At 41.1% G+C, this 16,695-nt stretch overlaps 2 protein-coding genes across 3 annotated transcripts in view; one reads left to right on the top strand and one right to left on the bottom strand.

The window, feature by feature from the left end:
- LOC131210419 (low-density lipoprotein receptor) overlaps positions 1–16,695 on the top strand; it is a 213,555-nt gene that overhangs the window by 46,003 nt on the left and 150,857 nt on the right. The gene's annotated exons all lie outside the window — the stretch shown is intronic.
- Positions 10,760–11,866, bottom strand: LOC131210420 (probable nuclear transport factor 2). Of its 2 annotated transcripts, none has more exons than XM_058203663.1 (4): positions 11,526–11,866; positions 11,302–11,373; positions 11,118–11,216; positions 10,760–11,048 (listed from the first exon to the last, which is right to left on the bottom strand). In XM_058203663.1, the coding sequence occupies exons 1-4, from the start codon at positions 11,631–11,633 to the stop codon at positions 10,935–10,937; spliced, it is 393 nt and encodes a 130-aa protein (XP_058059646.1). In that variant the 5' UTR covers positions 11,634–11,866; the 3' UTR covers positions 10,760–10,934. The 2 variants fall into 2 exon arrangements, with proteins under 2 accessions (XP_058059646.1, XP_058059647.1); XM_058203664.1 differs by having other exon boundaries at positions 11,302–11,369; positions 11,522–11,866.

Consider the following 16,695-nt stretch of genomic DNA (forward strand, 5'->3'; position numbering starts at 1 on the left):
TCTCTGTTCTGCTGGCCTTTTTTGATTAGATAGCATTGGCTTCATACTTGTACACAATTATATCCATAGGTATATCGCTTTTTTGCTGTTCGCAACCAGTTGCAATGCAACCATAGTTTCATCGAAGTTTAATTTAAATTTAATTATTTTTTCGTGAAAGCTTGAATGGATTGGTAGACTGTTAAATGTTAGATTATTAATTTATTAATTGATAGTCAAGCGTTGAACCTCTACTACAGAGAAACAGGAAACTCTAGACCAATTTCAACAACAATTTTGCTAGCAATATCTAAACATGCATGCAAGCTTTTACCCTTTACCATGGATGTTTACAATAAAGTTTTCCTTTATAAAGGAATTAGAAAAAACATCAATTGTTTTCACTATTACAAAAGTTAACTGTTTGGAACAATCAACAACGTGTCACTACAGGGATGAGGGTTTACGCCTTACGCCTTTTTCCTGTTGTCAGATCAAAAAGAATGCTGCACGGTATCTTACATCGGTGGGTCAACCTTGAATACCCGATCTCTGCTCGTTATGCTCGTTTTCTCCGTTTTTGTGTAATATGTTTATGCTCGGCCTAGCACCCGACGGTTCGGCGTAAAAAGGAGCGCCAAGACTATTGACGAAATTTATGCTTGCCGCGTCTGGCAGAAAATGGATTACCCACAAAAGAAATTAGAGAACATGGCGCTTCTTGCGAGCACCACAATCACCATCAGTAGGGATGAAAGAGAAAAACGAAATCAAACAATATAACAGACGCTACGGCACCAGCCACCGTTTTATGTGTGCCGTTTGACGATGGATCGCAAAAATTACGGTATACAGAACACAAAAAAGCAACGCTCCGTTTCTTACCAAGTCGCCGAGTGGGGCTTCGGCGAGCAATTGCATGAATATCGAATCCTTGAAATGAATAATTTATCAGGTCATTTTCTGCGTTTTATGAGTCGTTTTGTTTAAAATAACGCCAGAAAGGCCTTACATTTATCATCTCACTCCAATCAATTACCGCTGTTCAGCCGATTCGTTGCACGGTTTGGTCCGAAGTCAACGTTTGGTGGTTAAACAATTTCTGTAAAAATGGAAGCTCGTTTGAAATTGATTTTGGCCAATTCTGTTTGTTGAAAAAAAAAATGCTAATCAATGTACCGTTGGGCTGCATTTTTGTCGACATCAGCTTTATTTTGTAAAAAGATGCTAATAGACTAACTTCCTATCCTTAGTTTTTCAAGACTTTCTCCCGTAGTGAATGATGATAAAATTATGAATAGAACACATTATCTCATATCACTGTCACATATGATTGCATCCAAGGGTTGTCATGATATGTCATGTCATAAGTGGCATTCTGCTCGCTACCTACCACGCAAGGCTTCAAGTATCTTCTGAGCTTACACAATTAGTACACTATTGGTCGGTCTCTTCAATTGTACTATTACCGTTGTTACACCTTCGGTCCCATTTCTGAGCGCGGCTTGTGAAAACCCCATGTAGCCGTATATTCGGGCTTCTTGTGCAGTTTGAAACAAAGGACGATAGTGCACGTAACACTTAGCATGGCGTGCCCGTAGCCGTGCCATCGGCAGGTCGCTGGGTGGTACTGACAACGTTGAAGGATCTTTCGGACTGAGTGCAAGCACTGGACCACGGGCAAAGCACGGGCGCGGTACCTACTAGAGAATGCATTTATTCAAAACATGCTCTCGTAATGTATTTCCATTAAACATGAAAATAGTTCTAGCTCCTTGGGATCTGAAAACTGGCACAGAAAAAAAAGAGAGAGAGAGAGAGAGGGAGTGAGATAGAAAATCGTGAAGTTTTCTGGAGCTGGCAGAACAATGTATGAATGGGGACAAGAAAAAAAGAAGAAACCTATTTGCGTGGTTCTTTGTATCAGAAAAAGATGCGGAAGCTGTCCGCTTCCGGGGCTACTAATGCTACGAGATTCATGTTTTTGAAGCCTCCTTTTGCTGTAGTGGATGATGGTTCACTCGAAGAGAACTGGGAAGCCGAAGAGAATACCAGTGGGCAGAATCCCGGCGAGAGTTAGAATTTTTTAATTTTTTTTTCTTATCAGAAGTTTAGCAGAAATTTTAAATGGATGCTAGAGAATGAATCTGCTTTGTCAATGCTTTGCTTGCTGGATTAAAGCATTGGTATTTAAACGATAGTTTACATTTGAAGTGGTTCAATCTGACTTCTGATGCTGATCCAAACATCTGATTCGTACGACATGTCTTTGAAATATAAGGTGAGACTTTTCCTATTTCGCTTATGTAAGAAAACTTTGAAGTCTGTGAACCATTTGCGGTAGGCCTAACGCTATACCCGATATACGACACTCCTCTTTCGGTCTTGTTTCGCGAAATTCGATTCTGTGGAATGCGGCCAATATTTATTGCAGCTCTAATTCCTGGAGATTAAGGGGGAAAAAAATGAAAATACTTTCAGTGGATTTTCATTGGATCTTGAGATTTTCAGTTAAGCCCGAGATGATTAAAGATCCGTGGCCTTTGTTGAGCTATATTGTTTTGATTGGACACTTTCCAGTACTTTTAACTAAAGGCAATTGATATATTGATATTAAAATCATTCGCCAGTGATCCCAAAGGTGGACAGGTTAAATATATCCGGTTTAGTGGTATTTCATTTTCTTTGCGAAAATTATTGATATATAATTGAATTATATTTCAGAAATATCCTTATTTGAGTTGTTCTTTGGACAGAAAAAGAATGAATTTTGAAGCAGTTCTTTATTTGCTCCATGAAGAGGAGTTTTTATTAAACGAATTTTATTTTTATCAAAATACACAACTGTGGGATGGCGTTTGGGTGTGCGGTTAGCGTTAGTCACAGAAACTACCCAAAAGCAAAGTCTGAAACGACGGAATCCTGTGTAGTTTTCTACGCCCGTTTTCCAGACCATATGCCGGCGAGGCAGCGTGTTAGGGAAACAGGCAGCCACATTAGTCAAACCGCTCCGGCAACGCGGCTAGTTGGCGATCCGGTTGGAGTTAGTGTTTTGTAGTTTTCGCCGCGTCGTCTGCGTGTGAGGTTGTGTGTAAGTTTCTTGCGTGGTTTTGTGGCATTTTTTGAAAGTTTGACAGCGGAATGCAGGGGCGTGGTTAATTTTTGAGCATTGTACAGATGTATCTTCATTGGAAAAAGTCTAACGCTTGCGAAAGTTTTATGCATCTTTTAGAAGGAAATGGCTATCGGAACTTTGCAAAAGCAAAGAGGCTGCGATAACCGTACGTAATCGTTGAAGACTCTTCTCATCTTCATCCACTTCCATTAATGGGCGAATAATATATTGTCAGCCAGTTTTTTGGACAGTAGCATGCACACACCCCTACTGAGCGATGTCTGAAATAGATTGCTTGATGATGGACGCTAAATGATTCGTTGAGTTTTGAAATATGGGAATACATATTTTTATTTGCTGGTGGGCCTGTGGGAGGTTTTGACTGAACCTTGTCACAGCAGGCTTCCTGCTGATACTGTTGAAAGCTATAATTATTCAAAATCTCTCTTCCAACCGTGGCGAAATTTTGTATTTATCTCCGTCAAAAGCTTTTCAAGGACGATGACGAAGCGAAATGATGTGCTTCTGGGCAGGAAAATGGAGCTAATCGATCGATCTGTGTTGTGATATTTTGACGTGATGAATCGTTGGTCTTTTAATAGATACTTCTTTTTATCCTTTGTTACTACAATTCAGTAGGGAGAGCGAGAAAGAAAGAGAGAGCGAGGTAGAAAGAATGGAGGAAGAAAACGATGACACCAAAATATTCAGCTGCCTTATACTTGATGTGATTTATCATCTTTTTGATTTGTTTGAGCAAAAACGGTAACTTCCAACAATCTTGTAGAAAGTTGAATGAAGTGGATTAAATTATTCTAATTCCGGAGTTTTCGTCATCGCTAGAGTTTCTAGAATTTTAATATAAAAAAGTTATTTTAGTCTTCCTTCGATAACTGACGCTTAAAATATGTAACTAACATACTAAATTGGACAAAACATGTGAGTTTTGTTTAGTTTTATTAGTTTTCTTGTTTTATTATCTTTATGCTGTATATTTTTAAGACATTCTCGCTAGTCTGTATATTGACAACTTTACTACATGGCTTTGTGTGCAAGTTTTCAATAAATCATTTATTCTGTGTTTGTGTTTTCAATTTCGTTTCAGGTGAGTTACCGATTGTCACTGAGTGCGTCTGCTGTCTTTCGCATTTTGTCCTCGGAGTCGTTTAGTAAGATCTATTTAAGAATTTTTTAGCCCGAAATGGACTTGCTGATTTTTTAACCATTTATACGTAGTACTCACGGGTCGTATTACATTCAACATTACATTTTTTCTAAACCCTTGATAACTAGCTCAGATGAGATTTTTTTTATGAAACTCTGCTTAAATTTGCTATAACTATTTATCAACCAAGATTAGCTTATAACGGCACCGTTGGTGGTCAGTACTTTGTAATCTCATTTCTGCCTGAAGCGTTGCCACTGGAGCAACGGGGACATGGTCCGGAAATTGAGTTTCTCCGTTTTCTTGCTTTCTCTTTCTGTCACTCCCCTTCTTGCTCTTTTCCATATCAAGTGTAACGATTGTGAAAATCTCTCCTACTGTGTCGAGGTCTTGGGTAAGCGATACTATATTCAAATTATGTAGCCCGTAATGTAAAGGTATAGTTTATGGTCCCTCTTTAAGGGCAAACCGTAACGAATGTGTTCTTCGAGAAAACTCAGACACATCGGAAAATTACATAATTTAACGCACGCCACAAGGCTGTTCAACGCGGAAGCTTTTGTTTCTCGTTTGGAGCTGTTCCGCACTGTAATATTGAATATCAACCACCCTGGCGGAATATTCAACTCTTGCAGTCCTTTGCCCTTTGATGCTTTCAGCCAGCCTGCCACAGGCCATGTCATTTATGCTTCCTCTGAGACTTTATTAGGGAACGCTACGTTCGCACGGTGCAGCACCTTGGGGCCCATGGCGTAGCGTTTTTTTGTGTGTTACTTGTACGCATCGCCATCTTGTGGCGTTATTTCTTAATAGAGAGTGCAGAAGATGCTCTCACTGAGGATCGCTTGCGCACTCCTTACGAGGCGTGTTCATTTTCCCAACGGGACGTCTCCGTGCCCGGGAGCCTACCGAAAAGAAAAAGACCATCGCCGTGACGTTGATTATGTTGGGTCAAAAGTTAGGTCAGCAAAAATTAAACTTCAGGGGCAGAGTCGGGCCAGCTGACAGGCATCTGGCGATGGCGAGACACGTGCGCTGCGAAAGTTGGCACGGCCGTTGGGTCCCCAATTGCAGATGGATCGGCCACCGGGCGCGGCTTTTTGCTGTTCTATTATTTAGCTAGGAAGTTTCTTGTCTTATTTGCTTACTTTGGCCAGCGCCCGTCTTTCCCGCGGCTGTTTGTTGCCGTTTGCCGTTGGGTTTTGTTACTTCCGAATACGCCAAGAAATGTGGGAATAGTCAGGAATCGGGAAGCAAAAAAAATGGACAAAGCACAGGATAAATTGTTCGAAATCGAGCTAGAATCGTTAGAGCACATTTTATTTGTGGGCCAATTGTGCCAAGGACTTTTACTTTCCGTCGATTCGATGGTGTGCGGCTCATTTCGCATACCTTTTCCGCACTTCCATGTCGATTGTGGGCTCGGCCCCATTTTGTTTTTCGCTCAGCGTTGCTGAGAAGTCCTTGGAACCGTGTGCTGGAAAATATTGTGCGTCGGGGTTTCTCCACTTGTGTTTGCCCTCATAGTATTGTAGTGCTCACAATGAAGAATAAAGAAATTATGTAAGCCACTCGGGTGCACGATAGACCTTTTTGATGGTTCCGTTCGAGCAGGAAGCTGCTGTTTCGGGGTCTCCCTTTTTTACGTTCCCCGCTGAGTGTTTTATAATGATCGGTGGGTGGGGAATTTGAGAAAATGTAGAAATTATGCGCCAAAGATAGATGTTTGGTTTAGAGGTGCGGCAGGAGGCATTGCTTGATTTGGTGTTTTTTGATTAGGTTACGGGTGTTTCATTATTTATGTCATTTCAAATTCTAGTTTAATTTACGCGTCGCTACGATTCTTTTCTTTCGCTTCACAAAATATTTATTGATTTATTTCTTCGCTATATGATGTGCTTCCAGTGTTTTCAAGTCAATAAATTTCTTGTCTCCATTGAAGGGCGATAAAAACGATGTTGATTCTTAAATTATTAAAATTATTAGTTGATAAATGCATTAATATTACTTTTTAAACACCCGCGTTCCTTACGGTAGCTTAATTTTTAAATAAAGTTTGCAATGTTTCCGCTAATTGTAATTGTTTTGTGTGACACAGTTGTTTCTTGAGGAATAATTTTTAAATCTTCAGCAGAAAGTACGAATTTCCGTCATTGCGTATTATGCTGGCATGAAATGCTGCTCGACTGAATGAATGCTCGACTGCGTTCCAACAATAAGTATTTTTTTTTTGTGAACGCAGGTTTTTTTACATGAACAAACTGTACGATGTTGCAACAATTGCTATTTGAAAGCAATTTATGAATATGAGTTGCACAACAAATTATTTAACAATTTAACTGTTAACTTTGTACGGTACCAACCGAGGCCATTGTTGTGCAACGGAGCACCGGATACGATTTCGTCGTAGTTTCTCCCTATCTGGAAGCCATGCGTATACACAGCTGTGTGGTTAAAGGTTCGACGACTTTTTTCTACATCCTCCCAATGCTAATGCGTGGCGTTAATGCCTGGTCCTCCTTCTTTCTACCGCCACATCGCCACCTTGCTACACTAATGATGAAAATGGCGAGAAATTGCCCATTTCTTACTTGGTGCGTTTAGCACGACTATACCTTGCTTTTTATTTCCTCCGTCCCGGACCGATGTAACCGGTATTTTCCCGGCATCCTGGCGGCGTCCGGCTACGAGCGGGTCCTCGTTTATCGATCCATTAAGTTGGTTTTCTTTTGAAAATTACTTGCGCGATGGCGCCTTCGCGATGGCGAAATAACAACGCGTGTAATTTGCTCGCCCCTTGTGCCTTGACCGATGTTTTATTCGTTTCTGTCAACTTTGCGCCACCGGAAGGACTCCGGTGGTGGGTGGTGGTCCGGTGGTGGCCAGAGACACCTCGAGTCATTATTCTGCTTCCTTGTCCGCAAACCGCCTGCTTGTGAGGGGCGCACCTTATCGGGCATCATTTGCTGGCTGTGTTGGGTTGGCTTGGTGTGCAAATTTAGCACCTCGTCCCGTGGTAGTCCAAATCCAACATTTTTCTTTATTGTACTGTGCAGGTGGACATACTAGGCTTTCCCCACCTTTGTTCTATTGGAAGCAAAAGCTTTTCTCGGGACGCCGCGGTGCATGTTTCGAGGCTCGTTTTTCACGCCATCTTCAGCGACAACATGACGATGGCGGTTGGCAAATGGAACGAGATAAAATCGTAATCTTATAAGTGACATCACCGACCGGACTGGGCTCACCTATTTGAAGGAGATAGCGCGTAATGGGACGATGGGCAGTAGAGGATTCTGCTTGCTTAGGCGGTGCTTTCTCTCTTTCTACAGTTTCATACGGTCCGAGACGACGCGTCGCAAACGACAGCACGCACCTTGATAGAGATAAAGTATCATGAAAATTTATGCTTTCGTTATGCTCGCCTTCTCTGCACTCTGTTACCAGCGGAAGTAGCGCGGTCGCATCTCGGCGCCAAAGCGTTTCTGTGCTCCACTTCACGTTGTGACTGTGCTTAGAAGGTCCCGGCGATTCGTATCGGCAGTCATCGGAATAATCCATTTCTGGAAAAAGGAAGCCAAGCTATGTCATTCATTGTGCGTGTACACGAAACCAAACTTATAAGAAATAAAAGGAACAACAGTGAGCTACCATCCAAAAGTAGCGGCAACCGAATAATACCATAACTACAGGAAGATCAAGAGAAAGCGAGAGATGGAGAGAAAGATAGAGAAAATAATCTTGAAATAACAATTTTTCCAGTGGGTTTCAAGTGGTTAGAGTCGTCGAAAATTGTTCCACCATAAGAAGCTACACATTCTGAGAAGGGCATTTAATTTGCATATTCATCCCGCACCGTAATTGAGTTTTAAAATTGGGATTTTCTTTTATTCGCCGTCGTCCCTAGAATGCGTATCACTTTCCGTACCGGCTTAAATAATATTCTATCGACAAGTGTACGCGCTAAGTCAATTCGCAAGAGAAGCAATGGGACATTTTTTATGGTTTTCAAAAGATTTCATTCGCTAAGTTCGTTACCGCTTCCCGTTTGCATAAGCTATAAAAGTTTGCGAGCAAAAAGAAACGAAATAATAGGCACGACTTTGTCTTTACTGAAATGGAGCTTTAGTGTCACATTCAATCAAATCATCAAAACAAGGAATTCTTATAGATAAAAATATATCGGGATGGTATTATTTACATTGAGCAAATTTTCTCGATATGTTCTACACAAACACCTCTCTGAGAAGCGATCGAAATCCTGTTCTAACTAACTGCCTGTAGGAAGCTATTTTCAGCCCCTGAACTCGATGGAACATGTAAAACCGTGTGGCATGTAAAGCTCTGCCTAATTAACTCAGCCCTGTTGGTATTGGCATAAGTGACTGCATTTTGTGCATTGCAAACCACTCCGTTAGCCATCCCAACTAATTTTTATCGTTGTTTGAGTTGATTGATTAAATTCACTTGGACATGCTCTGTCGTTTTTTGGCCTGCCCCAGTTTCAGGCGAATCCTCCATAAGGCTGCTGAGCGGAACTGGAAGCTGCTGCCCGACGAAAAACGACCTACAAATTTATTCGTATATTCGTCGTTCCATTTTCATTAACTTCTATCCTTTCAGCGGAAGGCAACGAAAATTGTGTTGACAACGAACGCCATGAACTCCAAACATAAATCTTTTAACGTGCCAAAAATGCGCGCAATCGGCAACTGATGCAAGGCGGGAGAAAAGGCGTGAAATCCTTATCAGAATCGTATTGTGTGGTGCTTGTTTGGATTTTCCACTGTGCTTGTGGAGGCTTAGAATAATTTAGATGAGCCCCGCGCTTCATCGTGAATCCCGGATAAGAGTCTTATAGCCGCGGACGATGAAGTAGGTCCTCGGGCAAAAGCAAAGAAAAATCTTGTTTGATTTGCAGTCAGCGGACAAAATCGTTTAAATCTATCGTGTCGGCTCTCGCTCTCTCCCGTGCCGGGTAGCACTTGACTAACGGTCCGTCACGAATTTTAGACGTTTATTTCCGTTTTTGTCCAGGACCCATTCGTTCGTGTGGTGGTTGTGAGAATTTAAAACAATTATCCTCAACTTGATTTCATTGGCACGCCGAATACGGTACAAGAATTTAATCAAAACCCAATCCTCCCGAAATAAGCTCTTCCATTCGGGTACGGCTGCATACGGAAGCGAACGAAGTGAAAAGCGTTCAAAGATTAGTGGTATCACCGGCGGCAGCAGCGGCGGTCCATGGCTTAAGGACGCCTTGGGACGAAATCCGGCCGGAACAAAACGGGCTGAGGTAGTCGATGGATTTGGGGCCGTGGAAAACCGGAAAGATTTAAAACCTTATATTCTGTGACGGCCGGTGGTTCGCAGTTTTTTTGGTTTCTTCCATTGCCTTCTTCGCCCTCCCCACACGTTACTTTTTTGTAGAAAGGAAATTAATTGTCAAATGCCTCCGGGGACGCGCAAGGCTTAATTCTTTGCATTGTGCTCAGCCGCGACTTCCGGCATCGTTTTAAAGGATAAGAGAATACTTAATGCAGTTTTTTGTTTGTTTGGTTTTTCTTTACCTCCAGCATTTGGTGGCCCTTCACCTACCCTAATACTGTCCGCCGGTAATCCGACGGTGGTGCGGATCCGGGTGCGAGGAAAATGAAAACAGAAACCACTCGATCCAAGGCGAGGCACTTCGTTGTTGAGTTTTCCCCGACTACCGTAGCGCAGCAGCGATACTTAATGAAGGACAGACGTTTCTTCTTCTTCTCGTTGACCCACTTTGGCTGGAAGGAAAGTACTTTTCTCACTATTGACAGTTTGTTTAATTGTGTTACTTACCGGCACAAATGGCGTGGCTAAATGAGGTGTTACGGTTGTTTCAGCCGAGTGCCGTAAGGCAAGGCAAGTCCTGACAGCTTCTCGAAGGCAGAGTCGTAAGTTTATTGAAAGGCGGTAAGCGCTGTTTTCATCAAACGAAAGGAATAGGAGAAAAACCGAGGAAAGTGGTTTGCAAAACACGAATAAATAACGACATCGCCGAGTAGCAACGGCGGGTTTGTGGTCAAGGAAGGAAAGGGCTTTTGGAAGAAGAAACGTTTGGTTCTGTCGGTTCATCTTTTCTCTGCTTCGCCACATTCTCGACTCGACGGTTTTGTAGCACATTGCAGTGGTGCAATTTATCAATTTCTAGTTCCACATTTCGAACGAACTTCGCCGCCGAGGTTTTATGGTTTATGTTTGGAAGAGATTCGTTGCTATACCGCTGCCCTTTGTTTATTTTTTGTAGCTACTTCATCCTGAAACAGAATTCGTGTGCTTTGTCGTGTATAGACTATTTTCTGAAACAGAAAAAGGACCCACTTAGTATGTTTATTGCTGAGTTTGGAACAGCATTTTTAAAATATAGCCAAACATCTTTAGAAAGGCACTATTGTTCCGCGAACTGTCATCTAGGCCTTCATGAAGTTGGTACTTTTTCAATATTAGGAATGGCTAAGTTGGGTTAGGTTAGGTTTATTTTATTCATTTAATTTTCTTCAAAACATTATTGATGCATCAGAAACGAGATTTACAACAGTTTTGTATATTGATAAGTGTTTTGCAAATAGCAGTATCAGTTGTGCTTTGAAAAACAGGAATGTACGATAACAAGCTTTACACCTCGATATGTGATCAATTTTAAGCAGAGTTGTGAATGTTAAGACGAAACATATCATGGGCACAGAAAAACGAAGTTCCGGCGGGTTTCAGCACAAATGTTTGGGAATATGCATGGGGTGGATCATCGTCACACTGAAAATAAAAAGTGGAACACGTTCAGCCTTGCCGGATACGGTTTTTATATCACACTTTATCACTTACTTGAAGCCGGCCAAGTACATTGATAAGAATGCTTCCGTCAAACATTGGCTGACTATCGACTGCCGTCAACACACGTTGAATCTTTTGGAATGCGAGACCCTACAGCAGAATTTACGAGAGAAAATATATGCCGAGCACAGATTACAACCGTGTACAGTCATAAAGTAAAGTGGCGCCTATTTACCTGGATTCTTTCCAAAATTTTGGCACCACCTTGTATTTGTTGTCCTTCAAACGTCATAAAGGATAGTTCTGCCTAGGAACGATAAATAGAAGGGTAAGCGGTATGAGTAATTGAAATGAATGACGCGGATAACTGTGAAGTTTTTGCTGAAAGATGTGTTTTGTGAGGTTATGACCGTTTAAGAGGTTGCCGGGAGGTCCGTGCCAAACGAATAAGATACGTACGTTGTACAAATTCACCAGTCCAGGCCGGTTGGCTGGATCATCAAACATAGCGTAGTATTGCGTGATGAAAGTTTTGCCGATTTCTTCATAATTCGGATTAAGAGCCATTGTTGTAACTAGAGGCTTCTGCGCACTGTGACTTTCGTGTGGTTTTCGAATTTTGTCTTTGCTTCAACGACAACAATGATATTTTACCGAAGATTCGAACTCAGATTTGAGCAAAACGTACTCCGATAGTGAGAACACTGCTATTACAAATTAATGTGCGAAAAAATGGAATATGAACGCACCGGACAAAGTTTTGCATAAGCGATGGATGGAAAGCAGACCGCTTTGTTTATGCGCTGATGATTTGACAGCAGCAGCCATGACAGTATGTATAACAGTTCGAGTAGCGCACACTGCGGAAGAAACTGTATAACAGTAATGTAGGTAGCTAAACTTAAAATGCATGAAATCAACTTGTTATAATAATGTTCATCGTTGTAATAATGTTTATCGTTTTTTATCAGCTTGATACTTTGTAAGCAGAATTAGATGCTATAACAATTGGTGCTACGCATTGAATTGACACATTCTTTCTTTGATCAGTTTTTGCTGTCAAGGGTTAACATGTTTTGCTGTCAAATGCGCAATGTCTGATGAGTTATGACTATACATTTAGCTGTAGATATGAAAAGGATACCAAACGAGCAACTAGAAAAAATGTAATAATGTGTAGTTATGGAATTAAAGAATTGTTTACTATTCGTGAATTTTCAGTTACATTGTCGTAGATTTAGAACTAACTGGTCAGAGCTGCAAGCCTAAAATTTACTAGCAATAAAATGAAAACAATGATTCATCAAATAATGTTAACGGTACAATTACGAGCTATAACGTTAAAGGTCGACATGGAGAAAATATTTCAACTTACAGTTTATCAAATTGGCCGACCTAATCAAATTGTACTAGCTTAAGTAGACAGTGAATTAGTTTTCATTGAAGGGGAACTAGGCGATGCTTAGGCGCTTCCATTTGTCAAGATCAATCATTGCGCTAGGCCGATTTCAGCAATAAAAAAAGCATAAAAATAATCAACTTTCTTATCGTGCTAGGACCACGCTCCGTTTTATTTTCTATTTGTGCGTGTTGGTAAGGTTCAGGCTATTCTTATTGATATCTTCCTCAAAGGGGGAAAAAATACTTGCTGACCAAACATCTTAAATTAATTTGTTATGGTACATTTTGTTTTACTACACAATTGGCAAAAACTTTCATTATTTTTCTCCCTGTAAGAGCTTTAAGAAGTTATGTTTTCGTTAAAACCAAGAAACAAGTACCATTTTTCTTAGAAATGATACTTTTGCTTGAAGGTGCTGTTGATGGCGGTTGGATGTTTGTGGCAATCATATACCAGCTTTTGTTCAACACTTTTGACACTTTTGGTGAGGGTTTCCGGAAGAAATATTTCCCTTTACCATCCATTTAATGGTGTCGTTTTCACGTTTTTTTGTATTTACCGGTTTCCATATTTGGTGATTTGATCGCTTCGTGGTCCTTCGAAAGGACGTCAACGGTATCAGGATGTTGCTTACATTTTTCTCTCATCTCAATCGGCCGTCCGAGTGCTTTAGGATAATTAGTTTGAACGGCGCCGTTACAAAGTTTTTTTTATTAGAAAGCGATTCAACCCGAAAGCTTCAGCTTTTATGGGACGAAAGAAGCAAAAAATGGTAAGATGTGGGTCCATGTCGTTTTAAGCACTTGCTGCCCTTTGTTGGGTCGGACAATTATCGAGCAATTTGTTAGTAAGAAGTTTTAATTGGAAATTTTAGAAGATGGTTGGTTGGAGAAGTGACATTCGGAACAAAAAATGGTGTGAAGGTACAACCTGGAAGTCGACAACGTCGGATAACAATATTGACCTAATAAGAGAGTGCAAATTTTTAAACGATTTAAAACTGTTCTAGATATTGAAACATATGGGGCTCGACGGTTTAAAAACGAAAGCCTCCTATAAGAAACTTAGCAGCAGTATGATTTCACAGATGTGACTTTCTTTTTCATCTCGCCTTTTCGAAGGTTTCGGACGGTGTTTAGCATTTTTCCTGCTCTCTGGTCAATTAACGGTATGTTATCTTCGACTGACAGTTTTCGACACGGTCGGTCATAAATTTAGATATAACTACCAGCTTGGCGTATCGTTCTGCCAGCGGCTTCTACTACAGCCGTGGCCATCTGAGTGTTGTTCAGAGATTGAACCTTCCCCACGTATCCTCAAGAGGGTCGCTTGTTTTCGCACTCGTAAAGCGTCTCTCAGCGTCCAAAACAAACATGCCCGTCTCGGCTATTCAAAGCACGCAACATTTTTTGCCACAAGTTGTGCAGGAACGGACTATCTGCGCACGAGCTTTGGCGAGAGAATAATTCGGAAATTTATCTGCTGCTTCTTCGGCGGCACCACCGTTCACGGTCGGCGCGTAACTCTTCCGCCACCGGCGCAACGAACATCGGTATAAATTGGAACCGTTTGAAAAATAAATCAAACAAATAGGCACCATTCATCGTTTACACTTCATTTGTACGTCCGTTTGAAGTTTGTCTGTTCGTTTGTTGAGCACTTACTTAGGTAAACATTTATCTGACAATTGGCGAAATGGGGCGACGTGGCGCTCTACTCTGAGATATTTAATAAGTTAGTTGAACACTGTTCAGTTCGGTAAGGAGTGCTGCCCAGACTATAGGTTGAGCAAATGAAAAGCAACATTTAATAAGCAATAGCTCGATTTCTCTTGAGGGAAGTCAAAGAAAACGACGTACTGCATGTAAAGTCGATCTTTTTCTTTTCACCTTCAATTTAGCCAAATGCAAGCTCAAACCAGTCACATTCGTCTGTGTTTCTCAATTCGATAGCAACATGCAGACTTTGGTATTCAATTTGAATGTTGTGTGAAGCAGATCACTGAGGATTATGCATGTCAGAAAACAATTAAAGCTGGTGGCAGGACTAGTACCTTCTTAGAAGGTAAGTGTCAAGCGCATTATTTACACCCCATTAGGACGCTCTAATAAATTGAATTGTTCATTAGTTTTTGGGGATGCTGTGTTGGTCAGCAATATTTTCTATTATTTTCTCCTTTTTTTTTGTTGCAAACCATTCCATAATTCACACACATGCCACCGTTTAATCATTTCCACCGCAAAATCTTCTCTTTTTCCGTGGATTTTTGTTGCCCGCCGGAAAATTCCTACCGCCTGCCACATAGTACACACAGCGGCTTGTGTCAGTTGGCTGTGTTCCGTCTCGAGATTGCAATTCATGATAAACATTGCTCGGAAAGTACACGAGACCGGCATGAGACGAGACAAAAAAGAAGTACGGCCGAATGCGCGGGCAAACGAATCTACTGCGCGTCCGGGTGGCAGATTTTTGTGACCGTGGCACCATAAATCACGAACTTTACGCGCCGGAATCGCTCTTTCGAGCCGGCGACGTTAGCTTTAGTAGCTTCGCCCGTATTTCGCCATCTTGGGTTATGCTGTCTCGGAATCGTCGAGAATGGTGAAAGTAGAAACGGGGAAAAATCCAGGATGCGAAATAAAACACACATCCAAACATAGAGTAAGCGATAAAAGGGAGGGCGCAGCGACGGAAATGGACACCAAATAAATGGTCCACTAAATGCACTACCCTTTCTTCCGGAATGCATTCATTTCCCGCAACGGTTCTTCGTGGTGCTTCGAAAACAATAAGGTTCTATCTACTCTCTTGCCCTTTGGTCCACGTGGGATCGTTCCTTTGGGACTTTTGTTTAATGACAGTACTGTAAGCAACGTTAAGTGTGCCGTGCGTGTGCTAATGAGTTACTCAGTGAGTCCGTTGCAAGAACATCTCGGTTTGTGCAAACATTGCGATGTTCATGTGTGCAGAGCAGCATGAATATGGTATGCTAGCAGCGTTTATCGTCCTCCAAGCAAGTGTGCCAACTTCATGTAACTAAAGAACCGAGGTGCGAGAAACGCCCTCGAAAAGTCACACATCAGCTTCTTAAGGTTCTGTTCTTCGCGCTTCTGTATTTTATCATTTTTCTTCACGGACACGCTGCACTAAAATGTGTCTTCATCAATCTGGTAATCTGCTCACGAATGCAATGTGGGTACTTTTGGATTTTGATTATTTTAATTAAAAATTATCTAATCTGACGCTATGTTCTATGCCATTGTAATTTTCTTTTTTGATCTAATATACAATTATCTTTATCTATACATATAAAAGAAAGTCGTGAAGGTGACTTTTCACTTATAACTCAAGAACGGCTGAACCGATTTGGCTGAAAATTGTTAGGCAGGTAGCTTAGAACCCAAAGAAGGCAAAATTTGTGTACTCAACCCGCATCACAATGATCTTGATCTTGAATGATCAATACGATATTTTTTTCATAGTGAGACGGTATATTTCACGCTCTCTGCTCGACTAAAGCCACACAGAGAGCGAAACAGCGAGCAATTTTTGGCCTCTCTTTCATACTATAGCTCTCGCGTTTATGTGACAGTTCAAATTTTATCATTGGCGTTGTAAACAAACATTGTGTGCGGAATAATATTGAATACTTAAAATTTTAAGCACTTGCTTATATCGGTAAGTTATTTTAATCATCGGGAAGCATTTATCGATAATTATTTACTTATGAAAGCATGAAATAGCACGAAAAAATTGAGCAACATGTCTTATTCTTCTTATTTGCCTTCTTATTCGTAAACAATGGAAGTCACCAAAGTGAAAATTTGCTACATTTTACAGTTTTTCTTTCAAAAAAAAGGTGAAAATTCAAGCTAGGCTGCTGGTGTTTATGGTACCGCTACTCTAACAGCTAGTGACGATAAATTTTGGTTTCGTTGACCCGTTTCAGTTATTTTTTATTTTAAAGCATAGGCAGACACATAACCGAAAATGTCGATAAAATCACAGAAATAATCAAAGTTGATCGACATGTTAGTAATAAGAGCATCGGCCAGGAGCTAAAAATCAATCATCGTACAGCTTAAAGCCATTTGCGCAAAGCTGGATTCACAAAGAAGCTCGATGTTTGGGCACCACCCTATTTACACCAAAAAACATGATGGCTCGAATTACCATCTGCGCAGTTTTGGCCAAACGAAATGAAATGAAACTGGGGATGAGAAATAG

This window comes from Anopheles bellator, chromosome 2 (genome assembly GCF_943735745.2).
Source record: "Anopheles bellator chromosome 2, idAnoBellAS_SP24_06.2, whole genome shotgun sequence".
In the NCBI taxonomy this organism is placed as follows: Eukaryota; Metazoa; Arthropoda; class Insecta; order Diptera; family Culicidae; genus Anopheles; species Anopheles bellator.

Excerpts from the sequence above, each read along its gene's own strand:
- LOC131210420 (XM_058203663.1), bottom strand. The coding sequence starts at position 11,633 with ATGGCTCTTAATCCGAATTATGAAGAAATCGGCAAAACTTTCATCACG. Across the intron at positions 11,374-11,525 it reads GACTGGTGAATTTGTACAAC|GCAGAACTATCCTTTATGAC; the intron begins GTACGTATCTTA and ends TATCGTTCCTAG. Across the intron at positions 11,049-11,117 it reads ATGTACTTGGCCGGCTTCAA|TGTGACGATGATCCACCCCA; the intron begins GTAAGTGATAAA and ends TTTTATTTTCAG.